The 21,487-nt window shown below is 38.6% G+C and overlaps 2 protein-coding genes across 4 annotated transcripts in view; one reads left to right on the forward strand and one right to left on the reverse strand.

The window, feature by feature from the left end:
• tbc1d5 (TBC1 domain family, member 5) overlaps positions 1–948 on the forward strand; it is a 42,624-nt gene extending 41,676 nt beyond the window's left edge. For both annotated transcript variants that reach the window (XM_057827982.1, XM_057827981.1), the window contains exon 22: positions 178–948. In XM_057827982.1, the coding sequence (XP_057683965.1) occupies positions 178–417 (240 nt within the window). In that variant the 3' untranslated portion in view covers positions 418–948. The remainder of the gene's footprint in view (positions 1–177) is intronic.
• Positions 949–10,372: 9,424 nt separating this feature from the next.
• Positions 10,373–21,487, reverse strand: part of LOC130910306 (inactive phospholipase C-like protein 2) — a 114,308-nt gene continuing 103,193 nt past the window's right edge. For both annotated transcript variants that reach the window (XM_057827488.1, XM_057827487.1), the window contains exons 12-13: positions 13,743–13,852; positions 10,373–13,663 (exon numbers count right to left, since the gene is read on the reverse strand). In XM_057827488.1, coding sequence (XP_057683471.1) covers positions 13,499–13,663; positions 13,743–13,852 — 275 coding nt within the window. In that variant the 3' untranslated portion in view covers positions 10,373–13,498. The remainder of the gene's footprint in view (positions 13,664–13,742; positions 13,853–21,487) is intronic.

Raw genomic sequence — 21,487 nt, forward strand, 5'->3', positions numbered from 1 at the left:
TTAAAAAGACTGCATAACACTCGCTATCTTTTTGTTGGTTTGATGGATTTCCTATCATGTTACAAAATGGATTGGACATCCATTGCAGTCAATGGCAGTGACTTACAATATTTTCCTTTTTGTTTTTCAGTAAGTGAGCTTAAACTTCATATGTCAAGACTGTTTTCTGCCCTACAGGTGCAGCCCGAACCTAAGAACTGGGAGGACTACATCCTGGTGACCCAGGACTGCGACCTGCAGGGATCAAGCGCAGGAAGGCGAGGCCGCGGTCCGGTGCGCATGGAGCCCGAGGGAGCGGCGGGGACCTTCGCCGACCCCCTGATGACGGCCGTTGCGTCAGGTTCGTCCAGCCCAGACGAAGGCTCCACCAACAGCAAGGACTCTGACTTCACCATTGTCAACCCCAGTGATTTTTGAACAAGTAAACCATTCTCGCCTTCCGTTTTTTTTTTTTTTTTCCCTTTTTTCTCCTTGCGAGGTTGTCGAAATAGATGAGTGACTTGGAATCAAAGATAGGAAAAGGACTTTGAGAAGCTGCTATACTTTTAAAAGTTGTACATGTAGACTGTGACGGAGAGGCTGGCGTTTTCCATAATCTTTTCAGTACTGTCTAAGCTTTGGCGGAATACAGTGGTACTTTGACTTACTCGTTTTTCTAAATCTTTACTCGTGGGAGTGAATAAAAGTGACATTGAAATTCGTCGCTTCACTCTGACTGAGCTAAATCGACACTATCTTAATTTTTTTGACATCACTTTTTACTTCTTCTACGGCCCCAATTGACGTGAAATTGTTGTAATAGGGATACATGTACATATTTTGCAATGGCAATTTTAAAAAGTATAAAAAATATATAAACAGTAATGACTTAAAAAGCAATGGGCTATAAAATAAAAAAATCATTTTAAGAAATGTAATAATGTAATGTAAAATGTAATAAATTAAAAATATATATATATATATATATATATATATATATATATATATATGTGGCGGAAAACACTCAGGTGACTTGAAGTTCCGTTCTAAGACCCCCAATTTGGCCAAATTTCAAAATTGTCCGATATGCATATATGACACATCATTGGAAAGCTTAAAATCTAAATTTTCTAAGGGAAGAAAAATTTTGAAGAGGATGGCATTTTTTAAAAGTTTTTTAAAAAGCAAAACCCTATCTGGAGGTGAGAGCACGCGAGAGCAGAATTTCAGACGCCATGACTTTAACGATATATTATCGCGTACTTACCTTGTTTCGATCCGAAAACTCCATGTAGCATCTATCACTGTGTGTCAAGACACCGCTGTGAATGGCCACAGCTGGATTTTTTTGGGAATTTTATGGGTAAAACACGGTAATATTACAAGGGTTGCGATGCAGAAATCGCAGACATCAAGGAGTGGTCGAGATGTGTTTTTTCCATATATTCACCCTTTAAAACATTTTTTTCTTCGATTTTTCTTTGTTTGGATTGATTATTTATCATCTAACATATCGGAGAAAATGCGACAGTCACAAAAAAATACAATTAAGCGATAGTTATGAGACTTTTTTACAGACACCATTTTTTTCATTGTGATGTAATTTGTTTAAAAGTAAAAAATACGCGAGTGAATAATTTTTTAAAGTCGTTTTTTTTTTTTTTTCCAGACATCAATTAATGATTCTTTTCTGAAAACGTCTTTTCGGTATCGTATCGGCAGATTCTCAAAATCAGGTGACTGACTCGGTGGAAAAATATGCGATCCTTTGGAAAAAAAAAAAAAAAGCACAATAACTACACAGATTTTTAAAAATCTTAACCACAAAACAAAACTTAAAGATGACCATGATACCTCTACTTAATTTTGCTCATTTAAGTAAAATATTCACTCATTAATTGGCGTGCTCTTAAGTCAAGGTAGTACCTGAAATCTTACAATTTTTTTGCCACCATTTACCACTTTTTATTCACGTACAACCCAATTTGCATTCTAGAAAGGAATGTAGAAGAGAGATTTTGACCAGTTAGTGAATTTACTCATAAGTTAAATCTCTACTCATAATGAGGCGCTTGTAAGTCAAGGTGCTACTGTACTCCTCCGACTTCCACGTACTTTTTTTTTTTTTTTGTAGCCAAATAATGACTGCACGTAATTGAGCTGTAATACACTCTTCCCTTTTTGATGCTTAGTATCTTCTGTTTTGTTCGCTCTCGCTGTGATGTGTCTGTGTCCTTGAGAGGACGTCTTCAACGCTTGCTAGGAATGAGGGATGACGTCCTCCTCGTCAAGGACTCCCTTCTCCTCCGTCCTCAAACTAGTGCCTCTTAGCGTAATGTTCTCTTAAGCAAACTCCCACTGTGATCTTATTTCCCTTTTTTTTTCTATCCTTCAAGACCTTCGTCGCTTTCCAAATCGGTTATAAAATGATGGAATGTCTTTTTTTTTTTTTTTCCTGATTTCAATGTGAAGCTTTTGCAAAATGTTCTGTTCTTCCCTACAAATAAAAACCTGGCTACACACTGAAATCAGTGTATGCTTGGTAAATTAATTGACATTTATCGCCGTCAATGGCAGCCAGTGTTGTTTTCGTCAACGATGACGATAACGAAAATATTTCGTCAACGACCAAGTTTTTAATGACGTGCTGAAAACGTGTCCTGGGAGACTAAAACAGAACGAGGTGGATGCCAGTTGTCGTCTGATGACACGAGAACGGGATGAAAATTCGCCATAGTTTCCGTCATAAATGTGTGATATTTTCTTATTGTATGTGTAGTTAGCACGCATTTAGCAGTGTCTGCTCGTGTCACTCATGTGACGTGCTGGACCCCCCGGACCAACTACAGTCCCTGATAAAAGTCTTGTCGCTTATCCATTTTGTAGAAACAATTGCCAATAACCTGACTTTTAATTATTCAATTGGTTTCAGAAATGGTTCATATGAAAGCTAAAACCCTCCCAAATGATGTTGAATGTACAAAAATATATTTGTTTCACTGAAAAAGGTCAAATTTTGGCGCCTAGAGAAAATAGTGTGAAAATTAAACCAAAAATGTACTTCAAATGCAAAAATATGTTACATAAAATAAGCGAATTAAGTAGTGGTGCTGTGAGATCCAAATTTAAAATTTTGTATGACTTTCATGGGCTTGAAGGACTGCATCCATGCGGTTCGGCAAGGATTCATACAATTTATTGATGAAGTCATCAGGAACATCAAAGAAAGCAGTCTTGCATGCCTCCCAGAATTCATCAACATTCTTGGGTTTCGTCTTCCATGCGTCCTCTTTTATCCTACCCCAGACATGCTCAATGATGTTCATGTCTGGTGACTGGGCTGGCCAGTCCTGGAGGATCTTGATCTTCTTTGCCCTGAGGAACTTTTAGGTAGAGATTGAAGTATGCGATTGAGCACCATCCTGCTGCAGAATTTGTCCCTTTTTATGGTTAGGAATGTAAGAGGCAGCTAAGATTTGTTGATATTTTAGACCAGGGGTCTCCAAACCGGTCCTCAAGGGCCGCTGTGGGTCCTGGTTTTTGTTCCAACCGATCGAGTACCGACAGTTTAACCAATGAAGTTTCTGCTAAAACAAGCAGCACCTGACTGCAATCAACTGATTACACATGTAATACACCAGATTGGTGCATAGGTGTCGTCTTGTCTTGTTGGAATGAAATCCTGCGCCCACTGCGGCCCTTTGTGGAATAGTTTGGAGACCACCGTTTTAGACTATTTATGTTGCCTTCCACCCTGCAGATCTCTCTTAAAAAACCGTTTGGCATTTGCCAAGGCCTGTCAAAAGGATGGACGCTGGAAAAGTGGCAAAAGGTGGATTTTTCAGATGAATCTTACATTGAATTACACCACAGTCGCCGCAAATATTGCAGGAGACCTACTGGAGCTCGCATGGATCTGAGATTCACTCAGAAAACAGGGAAGTTTGGTGGTGGCAAAATCATGGTCTGGGGTTACATCCAGTATAGGGGTGTGCGAGAGATCTGCAGGGTGGAAGGCAACATAAATAGTCTGAAATATCAACAAATCTTAGCTGCCTCTTACATTCCTAACCATAAAAAGGGCAAATTCTACAGCAGGATGGTGCTCCATCGCATACTTCAATCTGTACCTCAAAGTTCCTCAAGGCAAAGAAGATCAAAATCCTCCAGGACTGGCCAGCCCAGTCATCAGACATGAACATCATTGATTATGTCTGGGGTAGGATGAAAGAGGAAGCATGGAAGACGAAACCCAAGAATGTTGATGAACTCTGGGAGGCATGTAAGACTGCTTTCTTTGATGTTTCCGATGACTTCAGCAATAAATTGTATGAATCCTTGCCGAAGCCCATGGAAGTCATAGAAAATATTAAATTTGGATCTCACAGCACCACTACTTAATTCGCTTATAAAACATATTTTTGTATTTGAAGTACATTTTTTGTTCAATTTTCACCCTACCGGTACTTTCTGTTGACGACAAAACTTTTGTCTTGCCAAAATCTGACCTTTCTGTCTTTATTAAATGATATATTTGTTTCACTAAAAAATGATTTATTTTTGTACATTCAACATAATTTGGGAGGGTCTTAGCTTTCATATGATCTATTTCTGAAACCAATAGAATAATTTAAAGTAAGATTATTAGCAATTGTTTCTACTAAATGGATAAGCGACAAGACTTACGTCAGGGACTGTACAAAAAGTGTCTCACTGAAGTTATTTCAGCCAAAGGGGGTAACACTAGCTAGGTGGTAGGGTGTCCTAACTTTTTCCTCAGAATATGCATTTTTGTTGACATATTGGTTTAATGAGTAAAACAATGTTTTTTTGTTGTTGTTGTTTACCTGCAATTAAATCATTTTCTTTTTCAGAGATAAAGAAAAACAAGATCAGACATTGATATGTGAACATTTCTTCATAAAGAACTGAATATTTCATGGGGTGTCCTAATTTTTTCACATTACTGTATGTGTCAGGTGCTGCTTGGTAAGTTTTGCTTTCTTATCTTGGCTACATATGAAATGTTGCTTTAGCCTTTAAAAGTCTGTGCTGGGTGATCATCACACACTAACTTGTAGTGGTAGCTTAGCGTTAGCATTAGCATTTAGCGTGGTGATTGTGTCTTCTTAAACTCTTGGAAAACCGTGGCGTCCAGGTGAGTTTAATTAATTGCAAATAATGTGCTGTTTGGAAACTTTATTTATTTTTCACGGACTAAAACTTTTGAAGTTTATAGACAAAAACATTTTGAGAATTGACGACTAAAACCAGATGAAATTTGTCTGAATTTTTGTTGACTACAACTAGACGAAGACAAACACATTTTGAAATGACTAAAATAGGACTAAGCCTAATCAGTATTTTTGTCCACAAGACCAAGACGGAAATTAAAATGGCTGCCAAAAACACTAATTGCAACAACAGCATTTTCAACAAATGAAGACATCAAGTGGTTTTCTTTTGAAGTATTTTATTTCCATTTCCACTTATTAGGAAGGTTTTCATGGACTGCACAGATGGACCTGTATGTTTCCGTGTATGTAAAATACTCTTTTACAACAAAAGGAAAGAACATCTTAATAAAATACTGTACAATTGATCATAAAGTAACACAGATCTACACAGCAGCGATGGGTTCAAATAATCGTCAGACAATATTTAGCTAAGTGAGCAGATCAGAACAAGCGAGCGGCACGTTTAATTGGATGGTGGACACGTAAGTAACAGTGGCTGATCTACAAAAGTATTGGCACATGTGAAATGTCTTGGTAAAATAAATTCAGGAATGTCAGGGGTAGCTGAGGGAGTGCAAATTTTGTGCTTAACGGTCACATGTAATATGTGGGAGGAAAAATTTTTTGTGGCATATTAGTGGTATTTTTCAGACTATAAGACACACCTTTTTATTTTTTTTTATATTTTGGCTGGGCCTGCAACTTAAATATAGAATTTTTGTTTTGCAGAATGAAATCCATGAAAGAGTTATTCAGAACTGATATTGAAGATGACTTTGATTGGAGTTGCCGGTCATAAGCAATGTTCCCTCTAAGCACATACTCAGCGCATAAGAAAATCTATAAAGCACACAAAATCAACAGGAACATTTTAATTCATATCTAATCTTAGAACTCATATGCAGTGACCCCTCGCTACTTTGCCCTTCAAACTTTGCGCCCTCAATCCATTGTGGATTTTTTTTCAATTAAAAATACAGAATTTTACTCAAATATGTTAAGATATAAAGTTCTGGCCAAAAGTATTGGCACCCCTGCAATTGTCAGATAATGCTCAATTTGTCCCAGATAATGATTAGTAGTAATATCGTCATTTATTTTGCTTGCAAAGGAAAAACACAAGAAAGATTTTTTTTTTTTAAATCATTATCATTTTACACAAAACTCCAAAAATGGGCTGGACAAAAGAATTGGCACCCTTTGAAAAATCATGTGATGCTTCTCTAATTTGTGTAATTAACAGCACCTGTTACTTACCTGTGGCACATAACAGGTGGTGGCAATAACTAAATCACACTTGCAGCCAGTTAAAATGGATTAAAGTTGACTCAACCTCTGTCCTTGTGTGTACCACATTGAGCATGGAGAAAAGACCAAAGAACTGTCTGAAGACTTGAGAAGCAAAATTGTAAGGAAGCATGGGCAATCGCAAAGGCTACAAGTCCATGTCCAAAGACCTAAATGTTCCTGTGTCTACCGTGCGCAGTGTCATCAATAAGTGTAAAGCCCATGGCACTGTGGCTAACCTCCATAGATGTGGACGGTGAAAAAAAATTGAGAGATTTCAACAAAAGATTGTGCGGGAGGTGGATAAGGAACCTCGACTAACATCCAAACAAGTTCAAGCTGTCCTACTGTCCGAGGGTACAACAGTGTCAACCCATAATATCCGTCGACGTCTGAATGAAAAAGGACTCTATTGTAGGATACCCAGAAAGACCCCACTTCTGACCCAGAGACACAAATAAGCCAGGCTGAAGTTTGCCAAAACTTACCTGAGAAAGCCAAAAACATTTTGGAAGAATGTTCTCTGGTCAGATGAGACAAAAGTAGAGGTTTTGGGGAAAAGGCATCAACATAAAGAGTTTACAAGAAAAAAACAGGCCTTCAAAGAAAAGAACACGGTCCCCATAGTCAATCATGGCGAAGGTTCCCTGATGTTTTGGGGTTGCTTTTCTGCCTTCGGCACTGGACTGCTTGACTGTGGGCATGGCATTATGAAGTCTGAAGACTACCAACAAATTTTGCAGCATAATGTAGGGCCCAGTGTGTGAAAGCTGGGTCTCCCTCAGAGGTCATGGGTCTTCCAGCAGGACAATGACCCAAAACACACTTCAAAACGCACTAGAAAATGGTTTGAGAGAAAGCACTGGAGACTTCTAAAGTGGCCAGCAATGAGTCCATCCCATAGAATACCTGTGGAGAGATCTGAAAATGGCAGTTTGGAGAAGGCGCCCTTCTAATCTCAGAGACCTGGAGCAGTTGGCCAAAGAAGAATGGTCTAAAATTCCAGCAGAGCATTGTAAGAAACTCATTGATTGATACCGGAAGCGAATGTTGTTATTTTGTCTAAAGGTTGTGCCACCAAGTATTAGGCTGAGGGTGCCAATAGTTTTGTCTGGTCCATTTTTGGAGTTTTGTGTAAAATGATAATGATTAAAAAAAAATTCATTCTCTTGTGTTTTTTCATTGCAAGCCAAATAAATGAAGACATTACTACCAAAGCATTTGTAATTGCAATCATTTTCTAAAAAAAAATTTAGCATTATCTGACAGGATTGCGGTGGGGCAATACTTTTGGCCAGCAGTGTAGGGTGCTAGCATTATCAGCGTTACTTAGCCATTACTTAGCCATTCCCACCTAATCTAGAAATGTTCATTATAGTGGAAGTTTGAAATATGTATACGTTTAGCAAGGTAGCATATTGCCTTGTCGTAAATAATATGAATTTTCTTTATAGCTTTCATAATGGAAGTTTTTTCCTTATAGATCCTGCTGGTCCATATCAACTCAATGGAGTTTAACAGAAGGATACACTCCTATCGGCAAACCGGGAAAAGGGTATGATGTCGATATCAATGGCAGGCAATCATCTAATGTTATCTTAACACACCCAAAGGCGTAGGTTTGGTCACAGCTTTGATGATATAACAGCATAACCTGGATGTACACTTTTTGCTGCTGACGGGACATTAATAAGACCAATTATGGAACGGGTGTTCGAGGCAGGAATTTTAGCACTACTTGGTTTGGTGTGCAAAGGGTTAATGAGTGTGTATGTGTGTGTGTGGAGTGGGTGTGTCACTGTCACCTGATTAATATCACCTGTGACTACCTGGGAAGGTTTGATTGAGGTAGCTAGAGAGGAGGCAGGGTGACAATTTTCTGTTGACCGCCAGCATTTCATACGCCAGTATATCATCTACTAGTATTCCATCCGATTGAAATAGATTGGCTCTCGTACGCTCATATTTGATATGTTTATAGTTTGTTCACTTTAAGTTCTACACGCACTTTTATATATATATATATATATATATATACACACATAGTAGACAAACGTGTATCACCACTTGAGCTCAAGCGGATGGGAAAGTGTCAAAATTAAACTATAATGGTCATGTGATCAAAGTTTAGACAACGCCACTGGATGACAGTTCCAGCCCCACGCAAGTCTTCAAGGATGCACCGCGTCTGACAGAGCCCCGCTCTCTATGTGAGTAATTGGACACTCACACAATAACGGGGGTCAGCCCTACATTTCTCACAAATATGAACGTAATTAATTGATAGGCTAAATGTTTAATGCAAAAGGCTAAATGTTTAATGCAAAATATATGTATTGATTTATACTAACTTTCGTCTGTATTGGTTCAGGTGATACGACGCTCGATTCAAACCTTTGTTTTCAAAAACTATTCAAACATTTTGAAGTGCAAGTCCCTTTATTTAAAAAAAAACGAGGAGCTATCCAAGAATAGGTCCACTTCTTGGGGACACTGGAGCACCCCTAGACTCAAACTAAACTAATACAGTGTATCACAAAAGTGAGTACACCCCTCGCTTTTCTGCAGATATTTAAGTATATCTTTTCATGGGACAACTCTGACAATATGACACTTTGACACAATGAAAAGTAGTCTGTGTGCAGCTTATATAATAGAGTTAATTTCTTTTCCCCTCAAAATAACTCAAAATATAGCCATTAATATCTAACCCCCTGGCAACAAAAGAGAGTACACCGCATGGGAACTACGTACATCCCGAAATGTCTAAATTGAGTACTGCTTGTCATTTTGTGGTCATTCCCACCACCATGCTTGACTGTAGGCATGACACACTATCTTTGTACTCCTCACCTGGTCGCCGCCACACGATTGAGACCATCGGAACCAAACAAATTAATTGTCGCATCAGACCATAGGACATGGTTTCAGTAATCCATATGCTTTGTTGACATTTCTTCAGCAAACTGTTTGCGGGCTTTCTTGTGTACCGTCTTCAGATGAGGCTTCCTCCTGGGGTGACAGCCATGCACACCAATTTGATGTAGAGTACAGCGTATGGTCTAATCTGAGCACTAACAGGCTGACCCCCCCCCCCCCACCTCTTCAATCTCTGCAGCAATGCTGACAGCACTCCTGTAAAGAGTCACGTGACATTTTGAAGGGAAAATGGCAAGCAGTACTCAATTTGGCTATTTAAGGATGTTACGGTCTGAGCACTAACAGGCTGACCCCCCACTTCTTCAATCTCTGCAGCAATGCTGACAGCACTCCTGTAACGAGTCACGTGACATTTTGGAGGGAAAATGGCAAGCAGTACTCAATTTGGATATTTAAGGATGTACGTAGTTCCCATGCGGTGTACTCACTTTTGTTGCCAGGGGTTTAGATATTAAGGGCTATATTTTGAGTTATTTTGAGGGGAAAATAAATTAACTACCGTATTTTTCAGACTGAGTCGCATTTTCTTCATATTTTGGCTGGGTGTGCGACTTCTGGAGTTATTACCACATACTTCAGAATTCAGATTCTACACTAAGAATAGCTTTAAAATGACACCCTTTATGAAAAATCTGATTGGCAATGAAAATTATTGTACTATTATATATAGTAGTATACTATAATATTCATGCAAGATATTAAGAATCGTTTTGAATAATGTTGGAAAGGCGAAGTCAGTGTTCTGAATCTGTTTACATTAATTCTTTTGCACTAGTTGATGCTATCAGCATTTGACCTCATTGTTTGTGATTTATTCTTGTTATTAATGTGTTTATTTGTACTTTAATAAAGAATTTAAGTGTTCCAAAATGTTTTTGTGAAGTAATAAGCGTCATCAAAAATGTCATTACTGAATTAGTTTTAAAAAAAAAAAAAAAGGAGAGAAAAAATTATTAGTCGACTTATTGTAAAAATAGTCTGCTGACTAATCGGGAGAAAATTTGTCGTTTGGTACAGCCCTAGTTGTACAGTGTACCGGAACATATTTCCTCCACCACCTTTTTAACCCCTTACCCATTTTCATGCCTGATGTATGTAACTATCACAATTTTCCAGTGTTTTTTTTTTATTTTTTTTTTCTATGTAATTAAAAAAGAAAAAATAATACTCCCTTTTTATATTTTTTGTTTTACTTAAAACATACCGTATTTTTCGGACTATAAGTCGCTGTTTTTTTCATAGTTTGGCTGGGGGTGCGACTTATGTGTGAAATTATTAACACATTATATCATTTCACATGTTATTTTGTTTTTTTGGAGTGACACTGATTGTTTGGTAAACTTGTTAGCATGTTCTTTATGCTATAGTTATCTGAATAACTCTTAATAGCTATGGCCACATTCGCGTTCTGCCTTTGGCAATGTGTGTTCAATTGTATTATTTACTTTTTTTATATTGAATTGCATGCTTATAGTTTGTGGCGCTTTCACACCCACGTGGGGGCGCTTTCGCACTTGTTTACGCGAAGAAGAGCGCTCACACGCCAGAAGACGGACAGCTACGTAGCTCTGAGTGGACAAGTTAGCGAGAGAGAAACACTGCTGCGAACCTACGTTCATTGTTGATGCTTTTAAAATATCTCTACAGAGGTAACGCCTGTGTGTATCATCTTTTCTGTTGTTGTTGTGCGTTTTCCACCCACGATCGGTCACTTAGAGCCAGTTGTGTGGTTGTTTGAACAATGTGCTAATCCTAGCGAACGCATGTTAATCGTTTATGTCATTGCAGTCATAGCACCTAATTATCATTTATTTACGTTGATGCGAACCTGCATGGTTTCGAGGACTAAATTGAATCAGCAAATTATACGGACGTCCAGCATCGTCATTTGGGAGTTCGCTGTATAGCCAGGACCGAGCCGTAGCGTCCTGGTGAGGACAGTATATTCGCATTTTGTCGTTCATGCACTGTACGCTGTACTTTATTCAGCATGTTGTTCTCTATTGTATTTTTTATATTAAATTGCCTTTCAAGATGACATATCTGTTCTATGTGTTGGATTTTATCAAGTAAATTTCCCCCAAAAATGTGACTTACATTCCGATGCGACTTGTTTTTTTTTCCTCTTCGTTTAGCATTTTATGGCTGGTGCGACTTCTACTCAGGTGCGACTTGTAGTCCGAAAAATACGGTATTATATAAGCTGCACACAGACTACTTTTCATTGTGTCAAAGTGTCATTTTGTCAGTGTTGTCCCATGAAAAGATATACTTCAATATCTGCAGAAATGCGAGGGGTGTACTCACTTGTGATACATTGTATAAAAGTGTTTTGGGAAAAAAATGATATCCAAGGACCAATCGACAACTGAGGCATACTAGACTACACCAATACTTGTACCAAAGTACTCTCATGAAATTCTGATGTCAGTCCATATTCATGTCAGTTTCCCCCTGACGTGGACCCATTCTTGGAGCGCTCCCCGTTTTATTTTTATTTTATTTTATTTTTTGTTAATAAAGGGACTTGCACTCTGACACTTTGTTGCATTACTGTAATGCATATAATGCAAACAACAATCCAATTGAGGGGTGGCTAGCTTGACTTCATTTCTTGTGGAGGCTGGCCTGACTGCAGTAATTTCGCAGGATAGCAAGTTCACACAGTTTAATGTTGTGCTAACTCTGATGCAGGGCGGACTTTCAGTGGCAAAATTAGTGGTGTTTCCCGCACATCCGAAATATTAACGTCTTTTTACATTAATTACAGTGGCTGCTGCTGGCCGGAAAAAAACCCTAATATCTTTCCTCTTTGAAGGGGGCGGAGAAGGCGACATGTTGTCAACATAAACGTGTTAGGGCCAATAAAACGTGCGTTTGCGGGGGGGAAAATGGACCAGCACATTCAGCAAGTGAAAAGAGTCTTAAAGTAATTCACTTAGAAAATGATAGGGTCTATTCTATCCTGACAACAAACGGACATAAGGGAAGACAATCTAAATTACCTGTATAACTGAACTCATGATGTAATGCAAAAAATAGTTGCTTAAAAGTGGGTGGGGACAATGTGAGCACCTGAAAAGTTGGATGTGTTATGTCCCTACCGTCCCCATTGCAGTCCGCTACTTTTCCATTCACCTGTTTTTATTTTGTGTGTTGTTTCATATTGTCAGATTGTACAGTTGTCTATTTTTATATATATTTATTTCTTTTATTTCATTTTTACTGCCACTGAGGTTAGAGAGTCACGCAATTTCAATACTCTGTCCTTGCACATGTGGTAGAATTGACAATAAAGCAAACATTGAACTTTGAAGTCAGAAAAATATTTTTTGATTTGATCATCTAATTTAAATACTGTACATTTTTGGAATATAAGCAGTCAAAAGTTTACATGGAAACTATTTGTTCTTACTTAACAGCACTCGGCCATAAACCGCAGGTATCCACTGGGATATTTATACCAAAAGACATCGCTTATTAGCCTGTAAAAAGGTAGTGGTTTATACTCTGAAAATTACGATAATTTTAATATATGGTGAATGTACAATATACTCAGTGGTACCTTAAGATACAAGTTAATTTTTTACAACTTTTGCAGTACATTAGATTTTTTTTTTTTTTTTTTTTTTTGGAAAAAAAAAAAAATTATATGAGGAATTGTGATACAAGCACGGTGGGATTAAATTTATATCCTAAGGCACTACTGTATACAGTATTTGTACATTTAAATTCAATATTTACTACTTCAATATTTAACTAATTCCAACACTAACGATGATAGGTAAATGGATTGGATGTCTATCACCGTTTAACCACCTTTAACTCATCAATACTTTTTGATAACGCAACAGAGTAAAAGCAGATAAAGTGCTGCAAAAACAATACTAAGTATTGCACGACAATGTTAAAAGCCATTTTGGTAATTTTTACAGACATGAAGTACAGACTTTTTGAATGTTGCACAATATCAAACATCAAACCGCTCATCCTTGGCCTTAGATGGTGATTTTTTTTTTTTGTACTGTAGTGTATTAGACAGACGAACTATAAAATCAGTTGGCGGGGAGCGTGTGAGTCTTATCGTGGCTTTTTCGTGACTTCGGGCGCGTTCTGGAGGCTCCTCCCTGGGCGAGGTTGCCGGTTAGAGCGGCATCATGCACCTGCTTCATGTTTTCCTGAACTTCAGACTTGGCGTGCGTGATCAGATCGGCTTGACCCTGATGGGAGGAAAGCCACGTGTCAAATGTGAGGGAAGGACGCAAAAGGGTAAATGGGGATTGTCTGTTGGTCTCTGACCTTAAGGATGGTGATGTTCCAGGTGAAGCTCTCCACGGCGCGGCTCACCTTTCGGCCTCTTAAGCCCTCTTTTGCGGCCAGAATTTGGAGATGTTCGTGGAACTTCATGGCTGCAAAAATCAAAAAAGATGGGCTGTTGTTGCTTCGTCATCATTAACTCATTGGCGGCGATAGCCGTCCAATCCATTTTGACTCGTATTAAAGTGTCATCTATCTTCCCATTTTGTAAAACAGAAAAAAAAAATCGCTTTGCAATAATTTTGCAATGCACAAAAATTAATCCGATTTTAATTCAGCACCCCAAACATTCATAAGAAAAAGCAGTTACATCAATGCAACAATTATTTTTGACCAGTGTTATCTAAGAGTATGGGAATGATGGCCAAATACTGTGAAGTTGTTGCCCCTATGTTAAGACAAAGTAAGCTGGAAAAGTGCTTTGACAACTTCTTGTGGTAAATGCCAACTTTTTGGGGGCATGTGCCAGTGGCGGAACAAATGGAACAGGGCCCGGGCGCAATGGACATAAACGGGACCCCTGAGTGGATCATGTGACGGGCTGGGGAGGTGCTAGTGGACAATTAAGCCCCTTTCAGACTTATATCATGTTAAATTCCTGTGTAAAGTCACGTGGGATTTACCTGCGTCATTGCTTTCACACATGGAGAGATATTTCGAAAATAACGCGGGTTAGACACTTTCACAGACTTGTCCTGTGTTGCCAACTTGACATTTTATAACCTGGACATTGTCATTATTGGTTTGCGTCGGCACAAAATTCTACCTCAGCTCTACGATCCAGTAGCAATTTAATTAAGTTTTCAGTTTAATTTAGCGATTTCCCGTTTGCCATGTTGATAATTGCGATGTTTGTTTTCCTTGTTTTTGTATTATTGCATAGAAAAATGAAATGACGATCGGCCCACTATATTTACGTCATAAGCAATCGCACTATGACCCTGGAATTTAATGCCTTTCACACATACCGCTTCCCGGGAAAGTCCCGGACATTATACCAAGACGCGACTCGGTAAATGTCCGCATAATCTCGTTTCAGTTGACGCGGGAAATTGCTTTCACACATAAAGGCTACCTGTTAAAATCCCGGGATTTTAACGGTGTTTAGGTATGTGTGACAGGGGCTTTATTCTCTGGCCCCTCAAGACAATAGTCTGGGGGCGGGGGGGCTTTCATGTTTTTGGGAGGGATTGCAAGTGGAAATTTTTTTGCGGGCCCCTGTAGACAACTGGGGGGCTAGCAGAGACTTTAAAAACTAGGTATGTCACCTGATTTTGAAAATCGGCTGCAACAGAGTCCCGATCCTATACCGAAAGTTTTTTTCTTTTCTTTTTTTTTTTTTTTTAATTTGAACAAAAGTTGTACTGCTTACAGCAGTGATCCCGTACCGGTCCGTAGAGCACTTGCTACAAGGCCGCAGATAAATAATAAATACATTTTTAACAACTGAAATCTGGCCTGTGCCTGTTGACTAATCCGAGTAGATTTGTCTACTTCGCCCTCTAGTGATTGACTGCCGGTACTGGTGTGTTTGCACACCTATAGCAGCCCAGCGCCTATCATTGTAAACACTAATGTTAGCTGCTGTTGGCTGTGTGCTGCAGGCGGCGATGTCTTTGTACAGCTTTTTTACAGGGAAAAGGCCACCTGTGGTGCCAGAAAAGGGAGCCTACAACCAAATCCATGTCAGTGCATGTCAGTGCATTTGCTTTCGTTGCCACGAGGCAACGAAAGCAAATGCACTGACAGCATCATAATTCGTGGCGAACGGTATTACTAAAGCGAAGAAACTTTTCATGATTGGAGAAGAACTCTTCTAACAAAGGAATTTCAGGTATAGGCCACTGTTAAAAAAGGCTGATTTAGCATAATGTGAGTTACATTTACTGCAATTTTCTGCACCCATTGCCGTTCCGTGGGAAAAAAAACCCACATCATATTGGTCCATGGTGCAAAAAAAGGTTGGGGACCACTGGTTTACAGTACTTCCTCATCCACTTTTTCCGGAAGTGTTGCGGAGTATAAAACTTACATATTTTTCTTTTGCCAATGCCATTGTATTTCTGGATTATTTTGTTACTTTTTAGCCCTTAAAAAATAAAAAAATACCTTTTTTTGAAAATTAAAAATCCGATACCTTTCACTCGATTCTGATCTGAACCGCAGCGATAAGTGATAAGTGCGTTGAATGTATTTATTCGGATTTAGCATCGGAAAGAGATTTATTTAAGAAACTTTTATGCATATATTAAAAAATGTTTTTTAAGCACTTCAAATTTAATAATTATGAAAGGTTTTAAACATGTTACTGTCCCACCGAATCATTTTTAAACAAGAATAAAGTAGAAAAATGCTCGTCATTATTAAATGCTGCACTGAGTGAGTCCACTCAAATCCGTTCAAGCTGCTCACTTACAATGAGTTGCCACAGCAACTGTTTAACCAGATGACTGACACATGAGGCGCTTTGAAGTTTTGGCTTCCAGGCATCAGACCCAACGTCTGTCAATCATTAGTCATTTTAACACAACTCCAGTGCACTGCCTGATAGGCCTGAACGATATTGGAAAAAACTATTGCTGCGATTTTTGGGGGGTTTGCGATATTATATTGCAATATTTTTAAAAAAAAATTTAAAAAAAAAAAAAAAAAAAATTTTTTTTTGTGAAAATCTAGTGAAATTTTCACTAGATGACTTGAATAGCTGTTTGGAAAGACTTTGGATGACTCACAATGACCAGTGTACAGTGATCCCTCGTTTTTCGCGGTTAATGGGGACCAGAACCCACCGCGATAAGTGAAAAACCGCGAAGTTGCGCACCCCCCCCATATATATATAATGTATATATATATTAATAAATGGTTTTAAGCACTTCAAATGTAATAATTATGATCAGTTTTAAACATAACTGTCCAACCAAATCATTTTTGAACAACAATAAAGTACTGTAGTAGAAAAATGCTTGGCTTTATTAAATACTTCTGTTTATCTACCTTAGCTGTAACTCTTGGTGGACATGTAGAAATTACAAACTCCTCGTGATCACTTCTGGGATTTAATTTATGTCTCAAACGTCTCCACACACACACACACATTCGTTCCAAAGCGGCTTCCTTGCAGAAACTGTTTAACAAGTTAAACGATGATTGACAGCTGCTCCGCTGTGATGTCCGCTTCTTTGGCAAGATCAAAGATACCAGCATCGTTAACTTTAATAAGCAAGTGCTGCAGTGACTGTGAGGTTCAAAGAGCTGGGAGAGGGAAGGTGTGAGGCTCTGCGCAGAGCAGAAAGCAGGGCGTATGTGGATTTTAAAAAATTAAAAGTATCGCACGCACATATCGCAATGGCGATGTTTAAACGATATATCGTTCAGGCTTACTGCCTGACCAAGCAAAGCATGATCGGCTCGGGACAGCTCATCTGTAAAAAAAAAAAAACGCGATGGACTGAGGGTGCGATTTTTGAAGTGCGAAGTAGCCAGGGATCACTAGATTACAGCGCCGCGCATCATCATACCTTACTGTTTGACCCTAACCATGCCCACTTTTACACCCGCAAACCGGGCCCCACCCCCTTAAGTTCCGCCCCTGGCAAGTGCCAGTTTCTTCAATGATTCTGCAAAAGTCCACGTTGCACACTAATCTTGTCTCAATTAACAATTTCACTTTTATTCACATAAAGTGTGAACACAAAGCTGATATACTCACATGAAACTGCATATTCTCTATACTAAACACCAACAGGTGAATACCAAATCATCCCTCAAAAACATTGACACTGACACCCAAACTTAAGTCCACTTGGATGATCTATTATACGTATATGCTGTGAGTTCCTCTAGCCGCCCCGGGCCACCGTCCCCCAGTTGCCATGGAAACAGAGAAGTGGGTTAACACGGGGCGCACATTCAACAGCGAGCCATCAACAGGAGTCCAGACGTTACACATGCGTAGTAGTGGACACAAACCCACAGTGAGGAATTAATGGCCTGGAGTATAATTTAGCAATTCTGCACAAACAATGCGCTGCACTGTATATTCCACAAGTTGTCTGATTTAAGAATTTTTGTCAGCGTTGCTAAGCAACTCTATTGTACGTATAGAATTTGTGATTGTTGCTCAGCAATGGCACATATACACAAACATGCCATTGATGGCGATAGACGTCCAATCCATTTGAATTGGGGCAGTGAAACATGCTTCCCAATATAAAAAGTCACCTTCCCTTGAGATTTACTATACTAGTGACAGAAGCTCAGAGGATGCAAATAAATATGCCACATATGATTATGAAAGTCAGCCTCAGGAGGGGGCGAGATAAGATTTACAAGTGCTCCATTCATCTCTGTCAAAGCTTTCTCTATTCAAAACACACATGTGGAAGCCACCGCCGCGTAAAAATATCTCACAAGAGGTTTTATTTTTTACTCTTAAACACATGATTTGCTGTTTAATGGGCCTCTGCTGACAAGTAGGGAGGCAGAATGCTGAAGTCAACAAAACTGAGATGGGAGAAAGTTAACGAATGTGGGCTAAAGTTTTAGGACATTTTTTTTTCCTCCCTCGAGTGAATTCCGAGATTTATGTCTAAGTACATTCACGTACATTTTTAAAGATGACGCGGTATGACTGTATTAAACCTTTTCCGATTTTTTTTTTTTTTTTTTAAGTCCTTTGACTTCTTTAGAGTCCCTTGTTGTCGGCTGTGGGTGCATGGTCATCATGTGAAGGCAGCACGACAAAAATTGAAAACACACAAAAATATTTTTGCAAAACTAGGATCATAGTCAGGGGTGAAAGTGGATCAGGAACGCCAATCCGGTATAAGATTCAGGGCCGGAACACAGTTCCTATACAAGAGTCAGTGCCGTAATGCTGTTCCGGTACACGGTGCATTGATTCCAGAAATATGACAGCAACTGTCAAAACGCTATATTAAAAAAAAAAAAAAGTTTAAAAAAAAAATTGCTAAGCTGCCAGACATGCATTTCATCTCCAAGAAGAAAACAATCTACCAACATCAGATGTACATACACAAGTGTTAACAACAAGAATAATAAAGTGCTTGTGTAGCGTAATCCGTTTCCACCAATATTTGGCGGAAAACACTCAGGTGACTTGAAGTTCCGCTCTGAGACCCCCAATTTAGCCAACTTTCAAAATTGTCCGATATGCATGTGTGATACATCATTGGAAAGCTTAAAATCTCAATTTTCTGGGGGAAGAAAAATTTTGAGCAGGAGCTTTTTTTTTTTTTTAATTATATTTTTTAAACAGCAGAACCCTATCTGAGGTGAAAGCACGCGAGAACAGAATTACAGACGCCATGACTTTAACGAGATATTATCGCGTACCTACTTTGTTTCGATCCAAAAACTCCATGTAGCATGTATCACTGAGTGTCAAGACACAGCTGTGAATGGCCACAGCTGGATTTTTTTGGGGATTTTATGGGTGAAACATGGTAATATAACAAGGGTCGCAATGCAGAAATCGCAGACATCAAGGAGTGGTCGAGATTTTCTTTTTCATATATTTACCCTTTGAAATGTTTTTTTCAATTTTTTTTTTGTTTGGATCAATTATTTATCATCTAATGCATTGGAGAAAATGCGACTAACAAAAAAAATACAGTTAAGCAATAGTTATGAGGTAGATATCCGTGACTTTTTTACAGACGCCATTTTTTTCATTGTGACATAATTTGTCTAAAAGTTTAAAATATGTGAGTGAATAATTTTTTTAAGTCGTTTTTTTTTTTTTTTTTTTCCAAACGAAATTTGAGACATCAATGAATGATTCTAAGCTGAAAACGACAGACATTTTGAATAATAAATATAATTAATTACCTTTGTTTTATGGCTGGGTTGAAACAAAAGCGGTTGCGCGACGTCTGTAAACGGGGGTTTTCAGGGTAAAATGGACAAATTAAAAATAGTCTGGGGGCTTAATGTGCCATGAATCTGCTATGGCAGCATACAGACATACTGTATTGTTCTATCAAACACAACAGTTGTTTTAGCTTAAAATACAGCAGGTTCTTTTAAAGAGGAGTGCAAGAGCAGAAACTTCTTTTTCAGTCTTGTCTGTGTTTTCCGCCATTTTTTATTGATTTTATTCCACGGACAGCATGGAGGTTTCCCCAGCTGCTGCAGTTATCTGAGTCTGACGATGACGAGTCACGTCAATGTGCGAATGCAAAGCAAAACGCCTGGACTCATTTATCCGTTCAGTTGGCTGACATACTGACGTGATCAGCAGAGATGGTTAGCTCTGATTGGTTCAAATGTGCATGTTTTCTGGAACAGCAAAAGGTTGAATTGATGCGACAAAAAAAGGGCAATGCAACATAAAATGGATCAAATCTTAGAGAGCAACAAAAGAGTTGAGGCTTATTTATCATATGTAGTTTTATTCCCTCTGATGGTGAGGTTCAGAACATCTTAGCTGTCAATGTGCACTTTGGACTTATATTTGTTCATTTATGTTAGGCTACTTATTCATTTCCTTATGATTAAAAAAAAAAAGTCAATGTTTTCGCGATCTTCAAAATATTTTCCATTTCACTCTGCGTAATATAAGTCATTTGTACTTATTTTCCTGAATGTATGCTACTTATATCTTTATTATTAAAAAAAGAAAGAAAGCGAAAGTAAATGTATACATTAACTTCAATTTTAAAATACATCCTATGTTCTTAAGTAGTTCAAATTGAGATTTGGCATTTAGTATGTGAGGAAATGAGGGAAAATAAAGATTAGGAGATGGAGGTTGGGGCTATTGCTGTTTTTGTTAACATTTATTTTGCAAATCATTGAAAAAATACAATTTTGAATAAAATCAGTTTTTGTATGTGTTATAGAAATAACTGTGCCAAAACAGTTTTCTTTGCTTTTCAGTAGTTTTGGGAGGTTTAACTACATTTCTGGCTCAGTGGTGACCTACACATTGGAGAGTTCCGGCAAGAAATTCTAGCCACTTTCACCCCTGATCATAGTGAATAGTTGAATAGTGAATGGTTCCATCACAGTTCCGATTATGAAATTAAAAGGATCACATCTACGGTTTTCCGTGGTCAATTGGTGCAAAAAAAAAACTGGGAGAGGTTAAAATCTGTGCTTTCGAGCCATTTTGAGGGCAGCGCTCTATGTCAAATACCGTAATTTTCGGACTATTAAGTGCGCCTGACTGTAAGCCGCCACCCACCAAATTTGACCCAAAAATGGCATTTGTTCATAGATAAGCCGCAGTGGACTATAAGCCGCAGCTGTCCTCACTGTATTATGGGATATTTACACCAAAAGATATAAACCGGTAACACCTTATTTGACAGCGGCATAATACGACTGTCATAAGACGAAATGAACCACCATTAAGCTTTGAACCAATTGGCTGCAGAGCTTCATTGCTTCAAGAAGCTTCATTTGGCCATCACTGCTACTTTGGGGGAGACAGTCAACCTCTACTGCCACCTGCTGTCAACTAATCAAGACTACATCTGTTGACAAGACAGCTCCCACAGACATTGCGCCACGCCTTCCAGTAGGGGACCGACCCAGGCAGAACGCCGAGTTGGCTTTCACTGCGATAAACGCAAACACACGCTGCGTTCTAATGCCGGATTTAGGTGGAAATAGGACAAATGTTTGCCTGGATACAAGAAAGTAGGAATGTCTCAAGAGTGAGTTGGTCAAGGATTCAAGATAATTATGATATCCCGATATTT

Source organism: Corythoichthys intestinalis, chromosome 22 (genome assembly GCF_030265065.1).
Source record: "Corythoichthys intestinalis isolate RoL2023-P3 chromosome 22, ASM3026506v1, whole genome shotgun sequence".
In the NCBI taxonomy this organism is placed as follows: domain Eukaryota; kingdom Metazoa; phylum Chordata; class Actinopteri; order Syngnathiformes; family Syngnathidae; genus Corythoichthys; species Corythoichthys intestinalis.